General features: G+C 40.8%; 2 protein-coding genes across 3 annotated transcripts in view; both read right to left on the minus strand.

Annotated features, from left to right (window-relative positions):
* Positions 1-3,961, minus strand: part of dnah6 (dynein, axonemal, heavy chain 6) — a 108,324-nt gene extending 104,363 nt beyond the window's left edge. Inside the window, exon 1 of the mRNA XM_088342500.1 lies at positions 3,800-3,961. Within this exon, the coding sequence (XP_088198626.1) occupies positions 3,800-3,857 (58 nt within the window). The 5' untranslated portion in view covers positions 3,858-3,961. The remainder of the gene's footprint in view (positions 1-3,799) is intronic.
* An 879-nt stretch (positions 3,962-4,840) lies between these two features.
* sclt1 (sodium channel and clathrin linker 1) overlaps positions 4,841-23,196 on the minus strand; it is a 37,560-nt gene continuing 19,204 nt past the window's right edge. For both annotated transcript variants that reach the window (XM_088342501.1, XM_088342502.1), the window contains 8 exons: positions 21,478-21,549; positions 21,298-21,372; positions 19,176-19,318; positions 18,889-19,081; positions 18,630-18,826; positions 13,455-13,533; positions 12,351-12,446; positions 4,841-7,212 (listed from right to left, as the gene is read on the minus strand). In XM_088342501.1, the coding sequence (XP_088198627.1) occupies positions 7,153-7,212; positions 12,351-12,446; positions 13,455-13,533; positions 18,630-18,826; positions 18,889-19,081; positions 19,176-19,318; positions 21,298-21,372; positions 21,478-21,549 (915 nt within the window). In that variant the 3' untranslated portion in view covers positions 4,841-7,152. The remainder of the gene's footprint in view (positions 7,213-12,350; positions 12,447-13,454; positions 13,534-18,629; positions 18,827-18,888; positions 19,082-19,175; positions 19,319-21,297; positions 21,373-21,477; positions 21,550-23,196) is intronic.

The following is a 23,196-nucleotide window of genomic DNA, read 5'->3' on the forward strand; positions in this document are numbered from 1 at the left end:
ATCTGGAACCTATGGCTCCAGGCCATATTGACCCTTTACACGGGACGTCACGTTGCCGGCAGAATGACAGCCATGACGGACAGCAAGAGAACTTGATCGCATGGCAGTTGAGTTGAAACAAAAACACATTAACCACGACAGAAGAATAAAACTGACACTTTTTACCAAAGTAATTAATTCCTGTACAGTGGGCAAGCTTCGAAGCCCGATTTGGAGTTTTGTTCCTTTTGTTAAATACAGAAAATGACAATACTTATTTGCAGTCAAACGTAGGGACTGGTGTTGTGCAGAGTCATAACAGAGGCAGGGTTTGCGGCGAACATTTTTACGAGGTACGTTTGATGTATTTCCGAGCAATACTGTATAAAGCTCAGAGATAAAATTATGCGCATGCATTCCAATTCTGATAAGCACAGAGTTAAGTCTACGGCACTCATAGCTAAAGTATCGCAAATAATATGAATGGTTTTCCGTTGTTTTGTTTTTATAATATTCTGGAGACTATTTGCGTTCCGTGTTTTGGATAAAGTGCGTAATAACATCTACTGCTTCTTAATGTCCAAACACGTATATGTACTCTTTTTTACTTGTTGGCTTCGTCAGTTTTCTTCAATTCTCAACAGGCAAAAAAAAATCAATATTGTGTTAAAATCCTCATAACATTTAAAAAAAATCCCATAACATGAATACTAAAAGAAAGCAACCGTTATTATTCAGGCACCATCAGTAGAATAAAATTTATATTTTAGCGAAAGTAAGCTACATTCAGACCCGTTGCCTGACATCAGCCTAAGGGAGCAGGGGGCCACAATTATTAGGACAGTTATAGCTAAATTTACTTCAAAGAAAAAAAAATAGTATGTTTCCATCTTTTACTCGACTAAAATAGTTTTCAAATTGATTGGATATAAATACAATAAATAGGGTTTGTACATCTTTTTCATGGCCAAAGCCATGCACTATGTAACAAGTTTCAAAGTGAATTTAACAATTCCGCCAGTACTATTAATAGAAAAAATCCGGTGTGATTCGTGTACTTTGCAGAGCCACAAATATATCTGCGATTTACATATCCAATTTTTAATCTTGCGTATTCAATAATCAAGACAGATGATTTTTAGATCTTGAGTAAATCGCTACTATATAATTTTTTGAGAGAAATCTCTCCCCATTAAGGTGTTGGGTAAAAATGAATATGTAGCTTACATTTTCATTCCAATTTATCACTGGGAAATGCTAACTTAATCTTTTGCATAGCCCATAATAAATGTCGATAAGTGCTAGGTAATCCTTGCACTAATGCACATTTCATTTTAGGAGCAGCATTTACCCCTTGGATGCGACCTGTAGGGTGCGATGACACTTCATAGGACAATAACATACGAACTAATGCCCGTTACAGTTGATCACGAGGGAAGTAGTAATGCAATACCAACGCGAACGCACCAGAGAGCAGTGTCAGAGTCATTTTTAAGCAGACTTGTTAAAAAAAACATGGACACAATTTTAAGTATTTACAAGTACAGTGGAACCTCGGTTTTCGAACGCCTCTTAGTTCGAACAAATCGGAGTTCGACCAAAAATTTCGAGAAATTCTTGCTTCGCTGTTCGGTCAAAAATTCTGAGTTCGAACGCCGGTAATGCGTGAGTGCGCACGCTAGGATGCAATGCTGAGCGGCGTACGGGTGTAGATCGCCCCCACCCCTCGTGACCAACTGTTATCACGTGCGCACTTGCCTCTTTTTGCTTTCGCTTTTAATGTCGGTGAACTGAGTGTTTTAGCCCCTAACTATGCCTCCGAAGAAGGTCGGTGCAAGCAGGACAGGTGAAAAAAGTTGTTCGTACAACTATTGCCTTTAAGAAAGACATAATAGCTAAATATGAAAGAGGTGTGCGAGTTTCCGATCTTGCTAGGGAATACAGCATGCGCCTTCTGCTGACCACCACAAAGGTAAGAAATCCTATTCATAATTCTTTTCTTTATCTTTTTTTTTTTCCACGTGCGTGTTAGCGTAATCTTTCGTACAGAAAATTACGATAACGCGAACGTACGATTAGCCTGGGTTAGCTTTATGATTCAAGGTAAACATTCAGGGTGTTGGAACTGAGCCCAAAATTCAGGGTGTTGGAACGGAGCCCCCTTTCCAATGAAGCGCTAGCTACTTGTGGTGCTAAATGACTTGTAAACGACCTGATTTTTTTATTTTTATATGTTCATGTTAGCGTAATCTTTCGTACAGAAGATTACGATAACGCGAACGTACGATTAGCCTGGGTTAGCTTCATGTTTATGTTTAACATTCATGGTAAACATTCAGGGTGTTGGAACGGATTAAAACGATTTACATTATTTTTAATGGGAAAAATGATTTCGGTTCTCGAACAGGGTTCTGGAACGGATTATGGTCGAGAACCGAGGTTCCACTGTACTTCACCCAAACGTGAAAACACAACATAAAAAATAATCATTTTCAAGGCTTCAAGCACTTGTACGAACGCTGAATGAAGAGCAGGAATAAAATAACTAAAAACAGGTTCTTTAAGGAGAAGTCACAAAGAGTAAAAAAATAAAATAAAAAACCCACTAGGATATTTGGTGTATAATTCAATAGCAAATCATGATCATACCAGGGGACTGATATTTTCCTGCAGTCCTTGAATTTGACATACATGTATGTGAAATTCATGAAGGTTGCATATCCTAAACCAAACAACAAAATTGTGTAATACTTAAACGTGTGTTAATGAACACAAAAAAAACACCCTTATCCTGTCCTTATTTTAACTTATTCAGTGCCATAACGTATAAATATGTTTTCAGAAGCAGTGTCCCCGAGTGCAAAACAGTAAAAATACGTTGGGTTTTTAAAAATACATTGAAAAAACTATTGTAAATGCTTTGGCACTGCTTACCAGTAAGTATCAAGCCTCTTGGGATGATTTCTGTATAATAAATAAGATGGCAGGATTGGCATTGGTCAAACCTTTGACCACACATTGAGGAGTCCCCACTTCTTTGTGTTGCTTTGCCTACTCTATCCAGAAAATGAGAGTGTGTGGGTGGCCCATGAGTGACCAAAATTGTGATAAAGTCCCCAGAAACATGGGGCGCTAAAAGTTCTTGCAACAATATGTTATTTTGTACGCAAAATGCCCTGGTGTTTATAGAAATAATTGTTTAGGTATTGGAGGTGTTACAAATGCTGCTTGAAATGCATCTTTTTCCAAAAAGCGTTTTTTCTCAGAAGTTTCTTGGACATTTCCAGAAACTTGGCAATGCTCACCTGTTGTTTACTGGACAATCGTAAAAGCTAGACACATACATTTATTCTAATGAAAAATGATGGTTGAAGTTTTCCTATAAAGCTACAGTACTACATTTTCTGTATAATGAGTCAAAATTGCAAAAAAAAAATGGTTAGCAACCGCACTTACTATTTGAGAGACACGTCTGGCATTGAATGAGTTAAAACATTTTAAAATTGACACTAAAATCTACTGAGCCCCCGTGTTGTCCTTATTTAAAGGACCTTGTCTATAATTTAATGGGATAAGACAGAAATGTAAAAAAAACAGTATTTATTTTTTCTACCGTTGGGACCAATCAAGGTAAAGTCGTAACATAGTAAGTTAAATAAAATATAATTTAGGGAGGATTTCTGGGCTTTTAACAACACAGTAGAGGGTAATTTTGACCCAAAGACAACAGGAGGGTGAATATAGTACTCTTACTTCAACAAGATCGTCAAAATTTAAACATATCATACAAATATAAAAAAATAGACATTTTAAGTATTACCCATGCTAATATCATCCGAGCTGTGCCCGGACGAGCAGCTTGACGATGTCGATGCCATCTTTCGTCAAAAATCCTCCCTCGCCACAAAATATTGCCTAAAACTCACATAACTCTCAATAAATTAACAAACCACCCTGCCGCTCCATTCTTGCATAAACAAAAACGGCCATTTTGGACATTTGAGTGTGTGATTTATGACGTTCACGTCATTTATGCCAATATCAATGACATCAATTATGGAGCCTTCCACGCGCAGCAAACAAACAAGTGGAGTTTGCGAGTGACGACTTCTGCTATATATAGTTTGCGTTTTTTTCACTTTTCACGAGTGTACGAACGTGGACATAACATGTTCCGAAGGGTGACGCTATATATACCACCATATTAAGGGGAAAAACTTGTTCTGGTAACAAATTCACAAATTAAATAGGTGGGTAGAACACAATGTGTATCATAAAACGCACACTCATCATATTTTCTTGAATGTTTATCTCCATAACGTAAACGAGTGAGCAATTTTGATTTATTTTAAAATTAAAGAAAAATAATAATTTTAACACACACACACAGCTTCAACCTGGCATTGCGTAATAATATTGTGTAGTCTACCCTACCTGTACGTTTTAAAATAATTCGTCAAGTATCGCTTCAAAGCAGTGCCAGCCGTTTACGTTTACAATCTCCTAGCAACATGAGGTTTTCCCGACATGATGAGTACACAAACAGCATTAAAAGGAACACAATGGAACCTCTTTCCTGTCTTAGTAATTAAAGAAGATAAATTACAAGAGTACGGTTAACTGCTGTTAAAAGTGTCGATAAAAATTGTTCACACCTCATATAGTTAGAAAATGATATAATGAAATTGTGAATGTTTAATTGTTAAAAGTGTCGAGAAAATTTGTTCAAACCTCACATTCTTTATTTGCTGTTAAAAATGTCAATAAAATTGTTCAAACTAAAAACTGTCCTTGTACTTGATGAAAACAAAATTAAATGTACCAATTCAAAACAATAACTAAAAGAAAATACACCCCATGAACTGGTGCAAAGGTGAACTGTTTATTTCCAAATACATAAAACAAATCAGCATGAAAAACAAATATCATTTGATACATTTTTTTTCAAATAACATTTTTTAAACATCAAAATAATGGACCTTCGGGCCAACAGTAGACTAATAAAACAATCGCATAGGGCCTAATGCCAACTTTGTTTCTTTGAAATTGGTATTTTCCATCAGTTTAAAAGTTGCCAAAGTAAGGAATTGGTCAGTAGACATTTTCCCCGAATGTAGGCAGAGGACATGGATAACAAAATGAAATATTCAGAGTCCTGTACACATATATTATAGTGGACTCTAAAGATCCAGGGGATCTAGACCAGCTCATAAATAGTAAAAAAAAAAAATCTGCCAGAGTAAATCCCTTTACAAGGCGTTGTGTGGGAAATATAGTAAACATAATCCACTTGTACACACAGAAAACACATGCATTCGTTTCTACAAAAAAAGGACAAAACAATAAAAATGTTGGGAATTTTTTGCCAGTTTTATTTATCGCAAAAACATAGTTGTTGAGGTTTGTTTGTTTATTTGAATCCTTTTGATAATTTAAAATTGTTGTATATATATATATATATATATATATATATATATATATATATATATATATATATATATATATATAAAATAAAGCAAGGGTGTCGTTAAAGGCATGGGCAGAGACATATGCCCACCAACCACTAAACCAATATCAGGCAAACATTGTTTTGTCCCCACCAATACCTACACCAATGTCTGAAACTCATGACAAAAAGTTACTGGACACCAGGGCCGACAACACTGAAAAGTTGCCTGCCCCATTTTTCCCAAGTTGAAACAAAATAAGACGACTAATCGCAAAAGAAAAAAACCCATTGTTGCGAACTATTAAGGATTGATAATCAGAATATATAACAGAGCAACACTTTAAAATTGAGTTTATTATAAATCTACTTATAACATTCATTGCATGTTTTCCATCTGCCATCAGTATGTACCTGTAATAACTCATCTTCATTCATGCAATGTTTGCGTTGCGTCGTCTGCTACAAGCCACGTGAAATCCTCTTTCCACGATGCATTCAATGTGTTTACGTTTTGTAGCGTCATAAATCTTGTTAGATTCTTTTGAATTTTTCTCGTGGGGCTGAGGTTTTGGCTTGATTCCTAACCTTTTATACATTTTCTTGTGTTCTCTGTGCGTCTACTTTGGAAAATGATTTGCAAATGCACGACCTTATAACGCTGATCTTATCACGCTCTGGAAAGTCCGGAAGCACAAAGTTATTTGATGCAGGCTTTTGATAGGCAATTTGCATATTCGGCAGCCAAACGAATCAAAATTCCAAACCGGACGAAGATTTCGAAATCGGACGTTTGATTTGAAAAAAAAATTAAATAAAAACGAAAGATTTTTTTTCCTTCTTGAAGAAGTTGTCGGCCGCCCGGGCAGAGACCTTGTGTAAGTTGTACACCCGACGTAAAAGATGCACGCCCTTGGCGTCCGGGCAGACGTTATTTCAGACATTGCCTACACCAACCAAACCTACGCCCTTGAATTTAACAATTTATGCAAGTATTGTTGCCTTATGCTTTTGAAGACCATTTGACATAACTGTTTAGAAGATATCAATATCACACCCAACACACACTAAAAAAAAAATCTTAACATGACTGCATTAGAATAAATAACGCAGACCTCCCCCATTCTAAAATATAAAACTGATTATTTACATTTCTTAATTATGTACATTTCGTCAGTTGCAAAATTTCTAAATAAGTGAAAACACCAAATTTAATGAATATATATAATATTCATTCATAAATATATATGAAGGAAAATGAGAAAATATAAATGACTGCACAATATTTGATACAAATAATCTAGTGCATCTTTTTTCCATTCAAATTGGAGCATATTGAAATCCATAACACATTTAAACTACATATTTCAGGCGTCTCTGGTCATTTCTGCAATTTCCTTGGCAACGATGCATACCCTCCATTACCATCCGGGTTTGCACGTGAACAATTTTGAATTTTAAAGCCCCAATATATATATATATATATATATATATATATATATAAAATAAACAATAAAATAAACTTTTAAAACAAAGTCATGTGGCGACCTGCAAAAAACACACACATTGATCTGATGTGTCCTATATCACCATTAGGGTCATATGTTAATCTTAAGGTAGAAATATAGATGAAATAGTCGTTTGGCAGCCAGGCTTGAAGCAAATTGCTGAAATCAAGGTTACACACAATATACCCATCAAAGTTCCAACAGATCTGTGAAGCGTCGTTACTCAAGTTTCGGCTCGCTGAGGTATGTTTTTCTTTGCTTGGATGCCATGACTGTAATCTGTGGGGGCAACAAAAACACAACAACATTATTTGCACATAATACCATATTTTCAAAATATAAAATCAATTAATCAAAAGGTCTGGACAATTAAAAGACTTAAATTTACTTTAACATATCAACCCCTCCTCCTTGATCTGCTACCTTATCGTGGTGGAGGAGTTTGTGTGTCCCAATGATCCTAGGAGCTATGTTGTCGGGGGCTTTAAGCCCCTGGTAGGGTCACCCATGGCAAACAGGTCCTAGGTGAGTGGCCAGACAAAACGCAAATCAGATGACCCCTTATGATGAGACAAAACTTTGGTCCTCGATTTCCCTCGCCCGGACGCGGGTTGACGGGGCCCCCTTCTGGAGCCAGGCCTGGAGGTGGGGTCCGCTGGCGAGCGCCTGGTGGCCGGACCCTTACCCACGGGGGCCGGCCGGGCACAGCCCGAAGGGACGATGTGGGACCTTCTTCGCATGGGCTCACCACCTGAAGGAGGGGCCAAAGGGGTCGGGTGCGCAGAGAGCTGGGTAGCAGCCAAGGGAGGGGTCCTTGGCGCGACGATCCCCGGCTACAGAAACTGGCTTTTGGGACATGGAACGTTACCTCTCTGGCAGGGAAGGAGCCCGAGTTGGTGCGTGAGGTTGAGAAATTACGACTAGATATAGTCAGACTCACCTCTACGCACGGCTTGGGCTCTGGTACCAGTCCTCTCGAGAGGGGTTGGACTCTCTTCCACTCTGGAGTTGCCGGTGGTGAGAGGCGCAGAGCCGGTGTGGGCATATTAATTGCTCCACGGCTCGGCACCTGTACGTTGGGGTTCACCCCGGTAGACGAGAGGGTAGCCTCCCTCCGCCTTCGGGTGGGGGGACGGGTCCTGACTTTTGTTTGTGCTTATGCACCAAATAGCAGTTCAGAGTACCCACCCTTCTTGGAGTCCTTAGAGGGTGTGCTTGAGAGCGCGCCCCCTGGGGACTCCCTTGTACTGCTGGGAGACTTCAACGCTCACGTGGGCAATGACAGTGAGACCTGGAGGGGTGTGATTGGGAAGAACGGCCCCCCTGACCTGAACCCGAGTGGTGTTTCGTTATTGGACTTCTGTGCTCGTCATGGTTTGTCCATAATGAACACCATGTTCAGGCATAAGGGTGTCCATATGTAGTTCGATGATCGACTTTGTCATCGTTTCGTCGGACCTGCGGCCGCATGTTCTGGACACTCGGGTAAAGAGAGGGGCGGAGCTGTCAACTGATCACCACCTGGTGGTGAGTTGGCTTCGATGGTGGGGGAAGATGCCGGCCCGACCCGGCAGACCCAAGCGTGTTGTGAGGGTCTGTTGGGAACGGCTGGCAGAATCTCCTGTCAGAAGAAGTTTCAATTCACACCTCCGGCAGAACTTCGCCCATGTCCCGAGGGAGGCGGGGGACATTGAGTCCGAGTGGACCATGTTCCGCGCCTCCATTGTCGAGGCGGCTGATCGGAGCTGTGGCCGTAAGGTAGTTGGTGCCTGCCGCGGCGGCAACCCTCAGACCCGTTGGTGGTCACCGGCGGTGAGGGATGCCGTCAAGCTGAAGAAGGAGTCTTATCGGGCCTTCCTGGCCTGTGGGACTCTGGAAGCAGCTGGCGGGTATCGGCTGGCCAAGCGGAATGCGGCTTCAGCAGTTGCCGAGGCAAAAACTCGGGCATGGGAGGAGTTTGGCGAGGCCATGGAAGCCGACTTCCGAACGGCTTCGAGGAAATTCTGGTCCACCATCCGGGGTCTTAGGGGGGGAAGCGGTGTGCCATCGACACTGTGTATAGTGCCGATGGGGCGCTGCTGACCTCGACCCGGGACGTTGTGAATCGGTGGGCGGAGTACTTCGAAGACCTCCTCAATCCCACCGGCACAACTTCCTCTGGGGAAGCAGAGCCTGAGGACTCTCGTATCACTGGGGTTGAAGTCACCGAGGTTGTCAAAAAAACCCTCAATGGCAGGGCCCCGGGGGTCGATGAGATCCGCCCTGACTTCATTAAGGCTCTGGATGTTGTGGGCGTGTCATGGTTGACGCGCCTCTGCAACATCGCGTGGACATCGGGGACAGTGCCTCTGGACTGGCAGACTGGGGTGGTGGTTCCCATCTTTAAGAAGGGGGACCGGAGAGTGTGTTCCAACTACAGGGGAATCACACTTCTCAGCCTCCCTGGTAAGGTCTATTCAGGGGTACTGGAGAGGAGGGTCCGCCAGGAAGTCGAATCTCGGATTCAGGAGGAACAGTGTGGTTTTCGTCCTGGCTGTGGAACACTGGACCAGCTCTATAAACTCTTCAGGGTCTTTGAGGGTGCATGGGAGTTTGCTTGTCCGGTCTACATGTGTTTTGTGGACTTGGAGAAGGCATTCGACCGTGTTCCTCGGGAGGCCCTGTGGGGGTGCTTCGGGAGTATGGGGTACCGCACAGTCTTATCCGGGCTGTGCGGTCCCTGTATGCCCGGTGCCAGAGTCTGGTCCGCATTGCCGGCAGTAAGTCAGATTCGTTCCCGGTAAGGGTTGGGCTCCGCCAGGGCTGCCCTTTGTCACCGATTCTGTTCATAACTTTTATGGACAGAATTTCTAGGCGCAGCCTTGGCGGGGATGGAGTCCGGTTTGGGGGCCTCAGCATTGCGTCACTGCTTTTTGCAGATGACGTGGTGCTGTTGGCTTCCTCAGGCCATGATCTTCAGCTCTCGCTGGAGCGATTCGCAGCCGAGTGTGAAGCGGCCGGGGTGGGGATCAGCACCTCCAAGTCCGAGGCCATGGTTCTCAGTCGGAAAAGGGTGGTATGCTCCCTCCGGGTCGGGGAGGAGGTCTTGCCCCAAGTGGAGGAGTTCAAGTATCTTGGGGTCTTGTTCACGAGTGGGGGTAGGATGGAACGGGAGATCGACAGACGGGTCGGTGCAGCGTCTGCCGTCATTAGGACCCTGTACCTGTCCGTCGTTGTGAAGAGGGAGCTGAGCCGAAAAGCAAAGCTCTCGATCTACCGGTCGATCTACGTTCCTACCCTCACCTATGGTCATGAACTTTGGGTCATGACCAAAAGAACTCGATCCCGGATACAAGTGGCCGAAATGAGTTTCCTCCGCAGGGTGGCTGGGTTCTCCCTTAGAGATAAGGTGAGAAGCTCAGTCATCCGGGAGGGACTCGGTGTAGAGCCACTGCTCCTCCGCGTTGAGAGGAGCCAGTTGAGGTGGCTCGGGCATCTAATAAGGATGCCTCCTGGACGCCTCCCTCTGGAAGTGTTCCGGGCATGTCCCACCGGCAGGATGCCCCGGGGGCGGCCTAGGACACGTTAGAGAGACTATGTCTCTCGGGTGGCTTGGGAACGCCTCGGGGTCCCGCCGGATGAGCTGGAGGAGGTGGCTGGGGATAGGGACGTCTGGGCTTCCCTTTTGACGCTGCTGCCCCCGCGACCCGACCTCGGATAAGCGGAAGACAATGGATGGATGGATATCAACCCCACCCAACAGATGTTAGGCCAGTATTTGTTGTGTAAAAATGCATCATGCGCACAACTTTCTGTCTAAATACCGTATAAAGAGACACACTAATATTTGACCACTAAATATTGCTATATTGTGTTGTGCAACTTAAAACAAAAGCTACAAAGCACAGGGAAGATTATAAACAATGCAACATTTTTTCTCCTCATTTTTTTGCAAGGTTTTTGTTATTTTTGGTTTACCCTTAGTAGCAATAGAGAAAGCAATCATGTCGGTTCCCTCTAGATTGTGGACTGAGCAATTCGGAAAAACACTGGACTATGTGTAATGTAAGATCAAACATTCGGTTGTATCCGGCAACTCTGTTTGACCCTCAACCCCCCCCCCGGAGGACAACAAAGTCAGTTAGTTCTTTGTTCCTTTGTGTCTTTGTTTCCTTATCCTCACTGTAAATGTGGACCTGGAGTCGTCCAATTTCGCTGTCACAGCATATCCCATGTTGTAACAATGACAATAAAGGCATATTCTATTCTATTCTATTCTAGATGAGGGTCATGTTATGAAAAATCAGTACCAATTTCTTGACGTATGCCAATTAATGGAAAAAGTTTTTATGATAGTTTATTTATTTTTCCTAATTCAAATCAATCTTTTCTCATGAATTAAGTTTTTTTGACCACTATGAGGCACTAAAAATACACAATGTCCCTTTAAATGTGATACGCACATAGAACTTGTTCATGCAAGATTAATAGTAGCTAATTTGGTTTGTGCATAATTTGATTAGATGCCATCATTCACCTGATATTAGCAATTGTTCAATAATCAGCTACAACTAGGAGTAATTCAAATTAATTCTGACTTGATTTTGGACAATTTTTAAATGAATGACCTTCAAAATGCAAAATTAATTGAATTAATTTGATTTATTGCCCAGCCCTAAGAGAGTAAATTTGGAGGATTACGGCGCCTAGCGAAGTATTAGAATGGGATAAAAGAAACTTTTGCAACATTTACACATCTACTAGATCATTGTGTGAGCAATAATATTAAAATGGAGAAAGCATAAAACAACTGCAAACCTACGAAGACCTAGTTGTTCCTATAAACTTTCGGCCCAAACAAGGAAAATACTAAAAGACCAGAGAATGGGGTGCAGGTTCACCTTCCAATTGGACAACAACCCTCAACATAAACAAAATCTTCAGTGGAATGGTTTAAACTAACAGTTTAAAGGTGTTAGAATGGCCAAAACATCTAGCGCACAAACGATCACCATCAAACCTTTAGGCGCTGTTCGTAAGAAAATAATGGACCAATATTTCTGTTTCAAGGAGTGCAAGACCTATAGACATACCCAAAAAGACATGTAGTTGTGATTGCAGCAAAAAGAGGTTGAACAAAGTATAAACTCAAAGGGTGCCAATATTTTTGAATAGAATAGAATATACCTTAATTGTCATTGTTACAAAATGGGTTAACATATAAACGCCTACTTTTCAGTTTCTTATTTGTTAGCGCAACGCGAGATGTTCAATAGATTTGACTTCTTTTCACGATTATGTTTCATATGTTGTTGATTCTAGGAACTTATTTTATCTAAGTTTAAAGCTAGAAATATGGCAGTATGTCAAAAGGTTCTTGGGGCAATACTTTTGCAAGGCACTGTACAATATTGTGACTTCTACAATGTAAGTTGAACCTGTTGTGAAGCTGCAGTTGCTCGTTGCTCAACGTCAGTCAGTCGTCTTTGAAGGCGACTGGTCCTCTCTCTATATTCTGCTAGCTGATTCTCATACTGCAAAGACAATACAGGGAGTACATGTTGAAATGAATGTTTCAGAGTTTAGAAGGTGTCAAAACTTCATAAGTCCAAAATTACAGCTTTTTACTCATATACTGCTTAAGACATATTTTCACATCGATAGCGTTTTTTCCTCATCGCAAATAGAAATAAAAACAGTTCTACACTCTTGTCAGAAAATGTTGCTCATTTTTTGTAAATATGACATTTTTACTTCAATTTATAACTAAAGTATTGCCACCTTTCAAGAAAAAAACATTACCAATTTCAGAAAACATTGCTGATTTGTCTCTTTTAATTTTATGATATTCTTACTTTAACTGATAACAAAATTACACTCATATTGAAGGAAAAATCATATTGTTACCTGATTGTCAGAAATTGTTGCTTATTTCATTTTTTTTAGTTTCACGATATTTGTAATGTAATCTATCACACAAGTATGCACTAATTAAAAAAAATTGTACTCTTGTCACTCATCTTTTGTTTCTAATTTTATGTTATTTTTCCTTAATTTTACAACATTTATTTTTTTGGGGACAAAAAAAAAACCTACTCCATTGTCAGACAATTAACTTTTCATCCAAAATTATCGTTATTATTTTAGGTATAATTTTTCTATGTTTTAACCAGATTGTAGATTAAAATAGGCGAATTGTCCATTCCTTTTCTAAACAAAACATACGTCTATGCCACAGAGTGAGTTAGTTTAATGACAGACATTCATAGTCATGTACATAAATAATTATTATAATAATAATTCTTTGAACTGAAAATCATACATGAGAACCGTAAAAGGTTATACGGCCATGGATAGTATCAGATTGTGCCAGTATACCAAATTGTTCAAGTCAGATCATATTTACTATTTTCCAAGATTCACTTCATCGGTTTTAGATAATAAATGAAGCTGTGATTTACCACAGATTTGTTATTGTTTAAAGGATAGCCAACAAAAAGCAATGCTAAACTCCAAATATAGATTATTTGTGTTTCTCAAACCTCTTCAATAATTTTGAGATTATTTTCAAGCTGGAGCTCCAACTCCCGAGACCTCTGCTTGTGTTGATTCAGATCAGCCCTGAAAGACAAAATAAATCAGAGTCGCTGAATATTGAAAACCATTAAAAAAACAATTTGGTGCGAATCATGTATTTTGCAGTTCCACAAATATATCTGAGATTTACATATGCACTTTTTAATCATGCGTGTGTATTTATCAAGACATGTGATTTAGAGATCTTGAGTATACTGGACTGTCTCAGAAAATTAGAATATTGTGATAAAGTTCTTTATTTTCTGTAATGTAATTAAAAAACCAAAAATGTCATACATTCTGGATTCATTACACATCAACTGAACTATTTCAAGCCTTTTATTATTTGAATATTGCTGATTTTGGCTTACAGCTGAAAAAAACTCAAAAATCCTATCTCAAAATATTAGAATACTTTCTCAGACCAAGTAAAAAAATAATTTTATAACAGCAAAACTAAATCAAACATTTGAAAATGTCCATTGATGCACTCAGTACTTGGTTGGGAATCCTTTTGCACGGATTACTGCATCAATCCGGCGTGGCATGGAGGCAATCAGCCTGTGGCATTGCTGAGGTGTTATTCAGATTCAGATTCAGATCTACTTTATTGTCATTCTAGTACACGTGTATACAGAACGAAATGTCGATGCATCTGACCCCCACAGTTTCCTTGAATGTACAGATATAAATAAAGTTGTATTGTATTTAGGCTACGTATAGTATTTTACCATCGTGCCGATAGTGCAAGAAGAGTAGCTAACCAGATGTGCAAAATGGGCAGTCAGGTTAACAAGTCAGGTACACAGTAACATTAACACTGTAACAATAACGCTGTAATTACAATAGTGCAGAGAGCAATGTGCAAGGAGTGGCAAGCTATAAAAAAAACTGCCAGTAGTGCAAAAAGTCAGATTAGCAGCCGTTTAAATTTAAGTTAACTATATGTTAGATTGACCATTTAACAGTCTAATGGCCAGGGGGACTAGACTATTGCGGAGCCTGGTGGTCCTGCACCGCACACTGCAGTACCTCTTCCCAGAGGCTAGCAGAGTGAACAGTCCATGATGGGGGTGAGAGGGGTCCCCGGTAATGTTCTTAGCATGGGATAGGCAGCGCTTCTGGCCAATGTCCTGAATGGAGGGAAGTGTAGTCCCGATTATTTTCTCTGCTGTCCTCGTTACCCTCCTCACACTACCCCAGTCGGTAGCACTGCAGCCTCCACACCACACAGAGATACAGCTGGTCAGGATACTCTCTATGGTGCCCCTGTAGAATGTGATGAGGGAGGGTGGGGGCAGGTGGGCTCTCCTCATCCTCCGCAGGAAGTACAGGCGCTGCTGTGCCCTCTTAACCAGTGATGCAGTGTTCACGGACCAGGTGAGTTTGTTTGTAATGTGCACCCCTAGGAACTTGATACTGCTGACAACCTCCACAGCCTTGTTGTTGATGCAAAGTGGGGCATGGTTGGGCTGGTTTTTCCTAAAGTCGACAATGATCTCTTTAGTTTTGTCAACATTCAGGACCAGGCTGTTGTCCCTGCACCAGCCCACCAACTGCTCCACCTCCTCTCTGTAGGCCAGGTCGTTGTCATCCCTGATGAGGCCCACCACTGTTGTGTCGTCAGCATACTTCACGATGTGGTTTGTGGCGGACCTAGGGACGCAGTCGTGTGTCATCAAGGTGAACAGCAAGGGGCTTAGGACGCAGCCTTGGGGGGAGCCCGTGCTGAGGTAGATGACATCTGAACTGTTCTGACCTATCCCCACTGATTGGGGTCTGTCACAGAGGAAGTCCAGCAGCCAGTTCCGCAGGGGGGTGTTGAAACCCAGGAGTCTCATTTTGTCTACCAGATGTTGTGGGATGATGGTGTTGAATGCTGAACTGAAGTCCAGGAACAGCAGCCGCACATGGGTGTTCTTCTCCTCTAGATGTGTCAGGCTCAGGTGAAGCGCAGAGGAGATGGCATCCCTGGTGGAGCGGTTTGTCCTGTAGGCAAACTGAAAGGGGTCGAATGAGGAGGGGAGACTGGAGGTGATGTGCTCTTTAACCAGTCTCTCAAAGCACTTCATTATGATAGGAGTCAGTGCAATGGGCCGGTAATCGTTGAATGATAAGATCTGGGGTTTCTTTGGCACTGAGATGATGTTGGCAAATTTGAAGCATGATGGTACTTTGGCTTGGTCTAGCGAGGTGTTGAAAATGTCTGTTAGTACACAAGCCAGCTGATCGGCGCACTCCCTAAGTACCCGCCCCGGAATGTTGTCCGGGCCTGGAGCCTTCCTTGTGTTGACCCTTCTCAGGGTCTTCCTCACGTCAGATGAGTCCAGGTGGAGTGCTCTTTCGTCCTGATTTGGAACCGCTTTCACTGCAGTGGTGCCGTTTTGTGCCTCGAACCTTCCAAAGAATTTGTTGAGGTCATTCAGAAAGTCCATGCTAGTGTCCTGCACTGGTGCGGTGGTTGGCTTGTATTTGGTAATGGCCTGAATGCCTTTCCACATATCCCTGGTGTTGGTTTTATTGAGGAAACGTTCCTGGATTTTTTGACTACGTTCGCTTTGCTAGTCTGATAGCACGGTTCAGGTTAGCCCTCGCTGATCTCAGCGTCTCCTTGTCACCAGATTTAATAATAATAATAATAATAATTTCCTTGTATTGTCATTCTGTGTAACAATGTACACAGAACGAAATGTCGATTGCACCTGACCCGTTGTAGCGAGCCGATGGAGCCGCAGCCAACAGAGGGCGCCGCCGACCACTTTTTAAGTCTTAGGAATGACTCGGCCGGGGCGCGAACCACCGACCTCCCAGTCTCAAAGCGGGCGCCTTACCATCTAGGCTACTGAGCTGGTAAAGACAAGGTTCCGTACTTTTAGTTGTTTGCGTATCTCAGCAGTCATCCAGGGCTTCTGATTGGCACGGGTGCATATAGTTTTGGTATTGCTGACGTCTTCTGCGCATTTACTGATATAGGCTGACACAGAAATGGCGTACTCATCTATATTTATTTTGTTGTTGTAAGTGGCAGCCGATTTAAACATGTCCCAATCAGTGCAATCAAAGCAGTCCTGTAGTGCCTCCATTGCCCCCTCAGACCACACCCTCACCTGCTTCACTGTAGGTTTTTCTCTGGTCAGCTGGGGCTTGTATGCTGGAATTAGCATAACAGAAAGGTGATCTGATGAGCCAAGGTGGGGGCGGGGGGCTGCTTTATATGCACCTTTGATGTTTGTGTAGGCCAGGTCTAATGTGTTCCTACCTCTTGTAGCAAAATTTACATGCTGATGGAAATGCGGGAGAACTGTTTTCATATTGGCCTGGTTAAAGTCCCCCGCCGCAATAAAAATGCACTCGGTGTAAGCATGCTGCAGTTCACTCACAGTTCGGTAGAGAACGTCCATTGCCTCCTTCGTATTAGCGCTGGGGGGCACGTACACGGCAGTAATGATGGTCGCGCTAAACTCCCTCGGTAGGTAGAAGGGTCTGCAGATCACCGTCAAAAGTTCAATGTCTCGTGAGCAGTGATTCGAGATTATCTTCGCATTTCTACACCAGTTGTTGTTTGTATAAATGCATAGACCGCCACCCTTGCTTTTGCCGGTGAGCTTGCCGTTTCTATCAGCGCGGAAAGCAGTTAGCCCCACAATGCTAACAGCGTCATTCGGGATAGATGAGTTTAGCCATGTCTCCGTCAGAATTAAAGCACAACAGTTCGTCAACTCGCGGTTCGATGAGAATTCCACTTGTAAATGGTCCAGTTTGTTGTCCAGGGAGCGGACTTTGGATAGGAAAATGGATGGTAGAGGCGTTTTGAAGGGTTTAGCCTTCATCCGAGCCGTTAGCCCGGCCCAACAACCTCGTTTCCTTCCCCGGTCACAGCGCTTCCGCTTGCCACTTTTACTCGCTGCTTTGTAGGCCGCTGTGTTCTGTTGACGTAGCACTCCGAGGCTATGTAAACACTCCAGAGTGATCGTCGAAATTTGCGCTGGATTTCTGGATGTTCGCATATCCAGCAAAAAACTGCGATCGTATATTAATCTGCAGTTAGAGTTGTCTTTGTTCGCCCTCATAAACTGAGTCGAAGATTGGGGTTTTTGACTAGAATGTGAGAAACTGTCGGGAGCAGATCCAGCCGCAGCCATAGAGGGCCATTAAATTCAAATTCAAATCTGAAAGTCAGACGCTTCTTCCGTTGTCTTGAGTTCAGAAGTGGCTTGACCATGGGAATACGGCTATTGTAGCCCATTTCCCGGACACGTCTGTGAACTGTGGCTTTTGATACCTGGACTCCAGCTTCAGCCCACTGTCTTTGAAGCTCCCCCAAATTCTGGAAGCGGCTCTTTTTCACAATTTTGTTAAGGCTGCGGTCATCTCTCTTGGTTGTGCAGCGTTTCCGGCCACATTTTTCCCTTCCAACAGACTTTTTGTGGATATGCTTTGAAACTGCACTCCGTGAACAGCCTGCTCTTTGAGAAATTTCTTTTTGTGTCTTACCCTCCTGATGGAGGGTATCAATGATGGTCCTCTGGACAGCAGTCAGATCAGCAGTCTTCCCCATACTTGTGATTTAGTTTACTGAACCAAGCTGAGTGTTTTTAAGGCTCAGGAAACCTCGCGAGGTGTTTCGAGTTAATTAGATGATTCAGGTGATTAGTTGAATAGCCTACTTGTATACTTTTTTATGATATTCTAATATTTTGAGATAGGATTTTTGAGTTTTCTTAAGCTGTAAGCCAAATTCAGCAATATTAAAATAATAAAAGGCTTGAAATAGTTCAGTTGATTTGTAATAAATCCAGAATGTATGACATTTTTGTTTTTTTAATTGCATTACAGAAAATAAAGAACTTTATCACAATATTCTAATTTTCTGAGACAGTCCAGTATAGTGAATACATTTGTGGATCTGAACAATACGTGTGTGAATATTTTTTAAACAAATCTCTCCCCGTTAAGGTGTCGGGTAAAATGGTGGTAATTTGTACCCTACATTTTTGGTTGCAGGAAGTTCCTCCACTTATAATTTACCACTGGGAGACGCTACCTTAATTTTTTGCATGGCTCATAATGAATAGCATCCTCTCAAAGCTTTTTCTCCTTGGATCTACACAATTCACTTTGATCACAACATAAGTTCTTACTTCATATTCTTCAGTTTTATTTCAAAGGCTTTGGCCATGTTCTTGCCCTCGTCTTTCCAGCGCTGAATGCTTTTGGTCTGCGCGTTAAGAAGTCGCATGAGATCAGCACTGAAGTTGCGACTTGTCTCCTCTAAGTCACTCATCTGTGCAGTGAGAGATTTCTCCTTTAAGCTGTACTCTTGCTCCATCTGTGACACCTGGAAAAAGACTAAGCATCATTATTCAAATCAATGAAAATGTTATCTCTACCCCCACTTACTTGTTGCTTAGCCTTTTTTTGGATGAGCAAGGAGGCCTTGCGCTGCTCATCCATCTCCTTACGGATCTGCAAGTTTTCCTGCTGAAGTTGCAGTCGCTCATCGCTGATTTTGACACAGTCCTCTCTTGCCGAAGCCAGGAAACCTTTCAACTGCTGCACTTCTTCCTGACAGCGGGTCAATTCTTCATTGTAGCTAAAGAAAAAGCAAAACGAAAAACTTAAGTTACCACTATGCCGATTACAGCAATTTTTTAGCCAATTGGAGGAAATTCCAACAAGCGACTTACCCGATTTCCAACTTTTTTAATTTGCTTTGTGTACTTTCTAAAGTGATGCTCATTTCGTCTTTCATCCTCTCAGCATTGAGGCACCTCTGGTGAAGGGCATCAAATTTCCCAAGGTCTCGCTCGCCCCGACCCTCCTTAACCACCTTCATACCCAACAGAGCAACAACAAAAAACAACAGAAATACATCACTGTTCTGGTTGTTGATGATATTAGCTGAAAAAGACAGACATTGTAGCTGGGGATGTCCGATCAGGATTTTTGGGCCCATAATTTGAGTCATTTTATTTGAAAACAACTCCAAAACATTACCAATCAGATTCATAATTTAATTAAAAATACATACTGGATATGGTCACATAATTTAGAACTATAAAATGAAATAGTGAAATAAGGAAGTCGACACGTTTGCGCCTATTTGGGAAACGAGAGCACGCAGCGAGAGAATATGATAAATTGCTATTATTTCGGTTAAATTATTTTTGTAAAACACCATGCCTTGAAAAAAAATAAAACATTGTTCCTATATTGCTAACTTCAAGCTAAAAGTGATTAAGGCTGCTGAAGAAAAAAGCAACCTGAAAGCAGCAAGACAGTTTTATGTCAATAAAAACAATGCCAGAAGATTAAAAGTTGATACATCGCTGGAAATTACAACTAAAGTCAAACGTGCAAATGGGATCAAAACATGGACAGTAAACAAGAGGAGATCTTGGAGTGGTTGGAAGCAGAGAATCAAAACATGTATGGATTGTCTCAGCTCAGTGTTCGATTTCAAACTCTCAAGATTGCACAAGCCAAGAAATATTAAGTGTTCACGATTTTACAGGCAGCTGTCCACAATTGATTCCATTTCTTTAAGTATGTGTCTCTTTTAAAGCAGTTTTAGAGGTTTGTCATACATGAAATGAGATATATGCAATGAAAGCTCATGTGTATATGCAATATACTCTTGCAGTCATGTAAAAAAATCGTTGGTTTTAGGGCTGCACGATTAACCAAAATGTAATTGATATCGCGATTTGACGTACAGTAGTGCGATTGTGTAAACGAAAGACACTGTTTTTTTCAAGGATTTATAGTTTGGTATTTGATTGATGAAGTGTTTGACCAACTAGAATGGCGCTATATAATAAAGCGAACACGCTCGTGTTTTCGCTTGCTGGCTGGCTTTTTTCATCTTCTCGCTCGCTATTTAGCTTAATTGGTTTATTGGTTAATTAACATGTTTATGTATAGTTTATTGAAAGATAACCATGGTTTTGTCTCAATGCTACTTTCCTACGTTCCCTGGAGGGGTGGGGTTAGTAGTTGAATGATGCAAGACCCATGGCGTTATCTTTCAATCTACAGTTAACTTTTAAACACCGAGCACCCCCAAATTCAACCTCAGCACCTTCAAAAATTATATTATTTTCTAAACCTTTTTTTTTTTCTTAACAGGATAAACTTAAATATGATTTTACCACTCATTTTTCTTTCCCAGCCTTTTTGACGTTTTTAGTTACCCTTAGCAGCAAGATGGCTGACATGTTAAATAACTGCAAATTATTTAAGTAATTACTTTTTTTAATGCACGTTTATATCATAGTTTGTGTATTTTGGATTCTTGTGTGATCCCACATTGATCTTTTTAAATCAATACTTACCTTATTCTACTGGGAGGCACTAAATAACGCAACAGTTCCTTTAAACTTTCATATTACGGTGGGGGGGTCAAACGAGCATCCCATGGGCCGCAATTGCCCCCCCCCCGGGTTGTATGTTAGAGAACCCAGCCTAAGACTTTCCACCCACTGGGGTCTTGCAAAATTCTATGGTAACATTGCAAACTAACACAGCCGTGACACTGCCATTATCATTTATTTGCAAAAATATCACAGAGAAGGCACTTTTTTTTAAAAAATAAATTAAAAATAAATAAATAATTAAATAAAAAGATGCATTGAAATCGCAATACTGGTCTAAAGAAATCTAAATCAGGGTTTTTTTTCCAAAATTGTGCAGCTCAAGTTGGTTTAGTAGGGGACCACATCTGAAAATGATTGGGTCAGCAAATGTGTGACACCGCCCAATTTCCAATCACGTGTTTTGACTTAGGCATAATTATCAATATAAAAATACCTTTGCCAGTTCCTCCTCTAAAGCTTTTCGCTCTCGCTTGTACCGTTCACACTCAGATTCTTTTTCAGCAAACCCCTACAAGTAGATCAGGGAAATAACAAAGTGCAAGTGAGAGACTGGATGAGTAGTAAAGAGCAAATTGGAGTTGAGCTCATTTAAAACATTTGTGTGTGCCATTACCAGTTGAGATAAAGACAGCTCCTCAGCCATTCGACTGAGTTCGACATTGCACTGCTTGCGGATATAATCCACCTGTTAAACAAAAATGTGACACGCCACCTTAATCCTGCACTTTATGAATGGATTAAAGAGCCAACAGTAATGATAGGGTACAGAATCCATCAGTTCAAGACCTAATTCTGTTCCAGGAATTTGAAATTAATCAAATTTTAGTGGGGTTTACTTTTTGCAATCAAAGTGCAGTTGAACTATTACATTTGGAAGATTAACTTTATACGACCAACCTAAGGACTAACCAGGAGGAAAGAAATCTGCATAATATGGTAAAATATCTTTCTGCTTTTGTAACATTTTGTTAGGAATGCACCAAAATGAAAATATTTGGGCCAAAACAAAAACTTAAAATGTGAAACTAATGGCCAAAATACAAAAATAAAACCCTGAAAAAAAAAAAGAAATGAAATAAGTGTACTTTTTTCTCTCACTGAGTTAAAATACCATATAAAATAATAAAGAACTAACAGGCATATTACTATATGCCAATCAGTAAGCTTTTAATTACATTTTAATAAAACAAAAAATGCATTTGAATGCTTAGGAAAAACCTCTCAGAAAAAAAAGTGATAAGTGTGATGAGTGAGAGATCTGTACTGCAAACAATCACAAGCAAGTTCATTGTAGTTAAGTGTTTATAATTAAAAAAATGAATAGCTTGTTGCTGCCGCTACATTGCACATGTTCGCTCTCCCACTTTTTAAGTAAACATTTTTGGGGGCACTTTAGCTTTTAATGGACAGGAGAGTGAATAGTGACAAGAAAATGGGAGGAATGAACAGATAATGATAATTAATGCAACAAACAAGACACACTCGCATATCCACCTAAATAATAGGAATAATAATATAGTAAATTAAATTCTCAAGCACCTTTTAAGGACTTTTAACGCCAATTTTATTAAATTTCTCCAGTTCTATTAAAAGAAAAAATCTGGTGTGAATCATGTAATTTGCAGAACTACAAATATATATGTGATTTACATATGTCATTTTTAAAGATACATGTGCATTTGTCATTACATAGGATTTTTAGATCTTAAGTAAATCATGAATATATTTGTTTTTGAGACAAATCTCTCCCTTAATAGGTGTTGGGTAATATTTACGCTATATTTTCAGTTGCAGGAAGTTGTCACTATAACAATTTATCACCAGGAAATGGTACCTTAATTTTCACATGGCCCATAATAAATGGACATAAATGATACATAATCCTTGCAGTAATACACACTTCATAGTGCCCTGTTTGGGTATAGTATGCACCAGTCCTCTTGGGCGCGGCCCATAAAGGGTGATGAGATTCATAGAACAATGCCATACAAACTAATCTGCGCTGCCGTTATTCACGAGGCAAGAAGAAATGCAATGACAAAACTAAAACAACAGAAAGCAATGTTGCAGTTATTTTTAAGCCGACTTGTAGAGAATCCATTTCAAGTATTTACAAGCGCTTTACTCAAAATTCAAGCACTTTTCAATCCTTGAAAACACAACATTATATTCAAGCATTTTCAAGGATTTCGAGCACCCATCGAACCCTGACGAGATACACTTTGTGATTAAGGTTTTTCTTTTGGTTCATCAAATGCAACCATCTTTTTACTTGATCGGTTGATAATCTTGGTAAAACAACCTCAATTTCTAGTATAAGCCCATTTGTTCG

Source organism: Urocampus carinirostris, chromosome 8 (genome assembly GCF_059441175.1).
Source record: "Urocampus carinirostris isolate Australia breed hairy pipefish chromosome 8, RoL_Ucar_1.0, whole genome shotgun sequence".
In the NCBI taxonomy this organism is placed as follows: Eukaryota; Metazoa; Chordata; class Actinopteri; order Syngnathiformes; family Syngnathidae; genus Urocampus; species Urocampus carinirostris.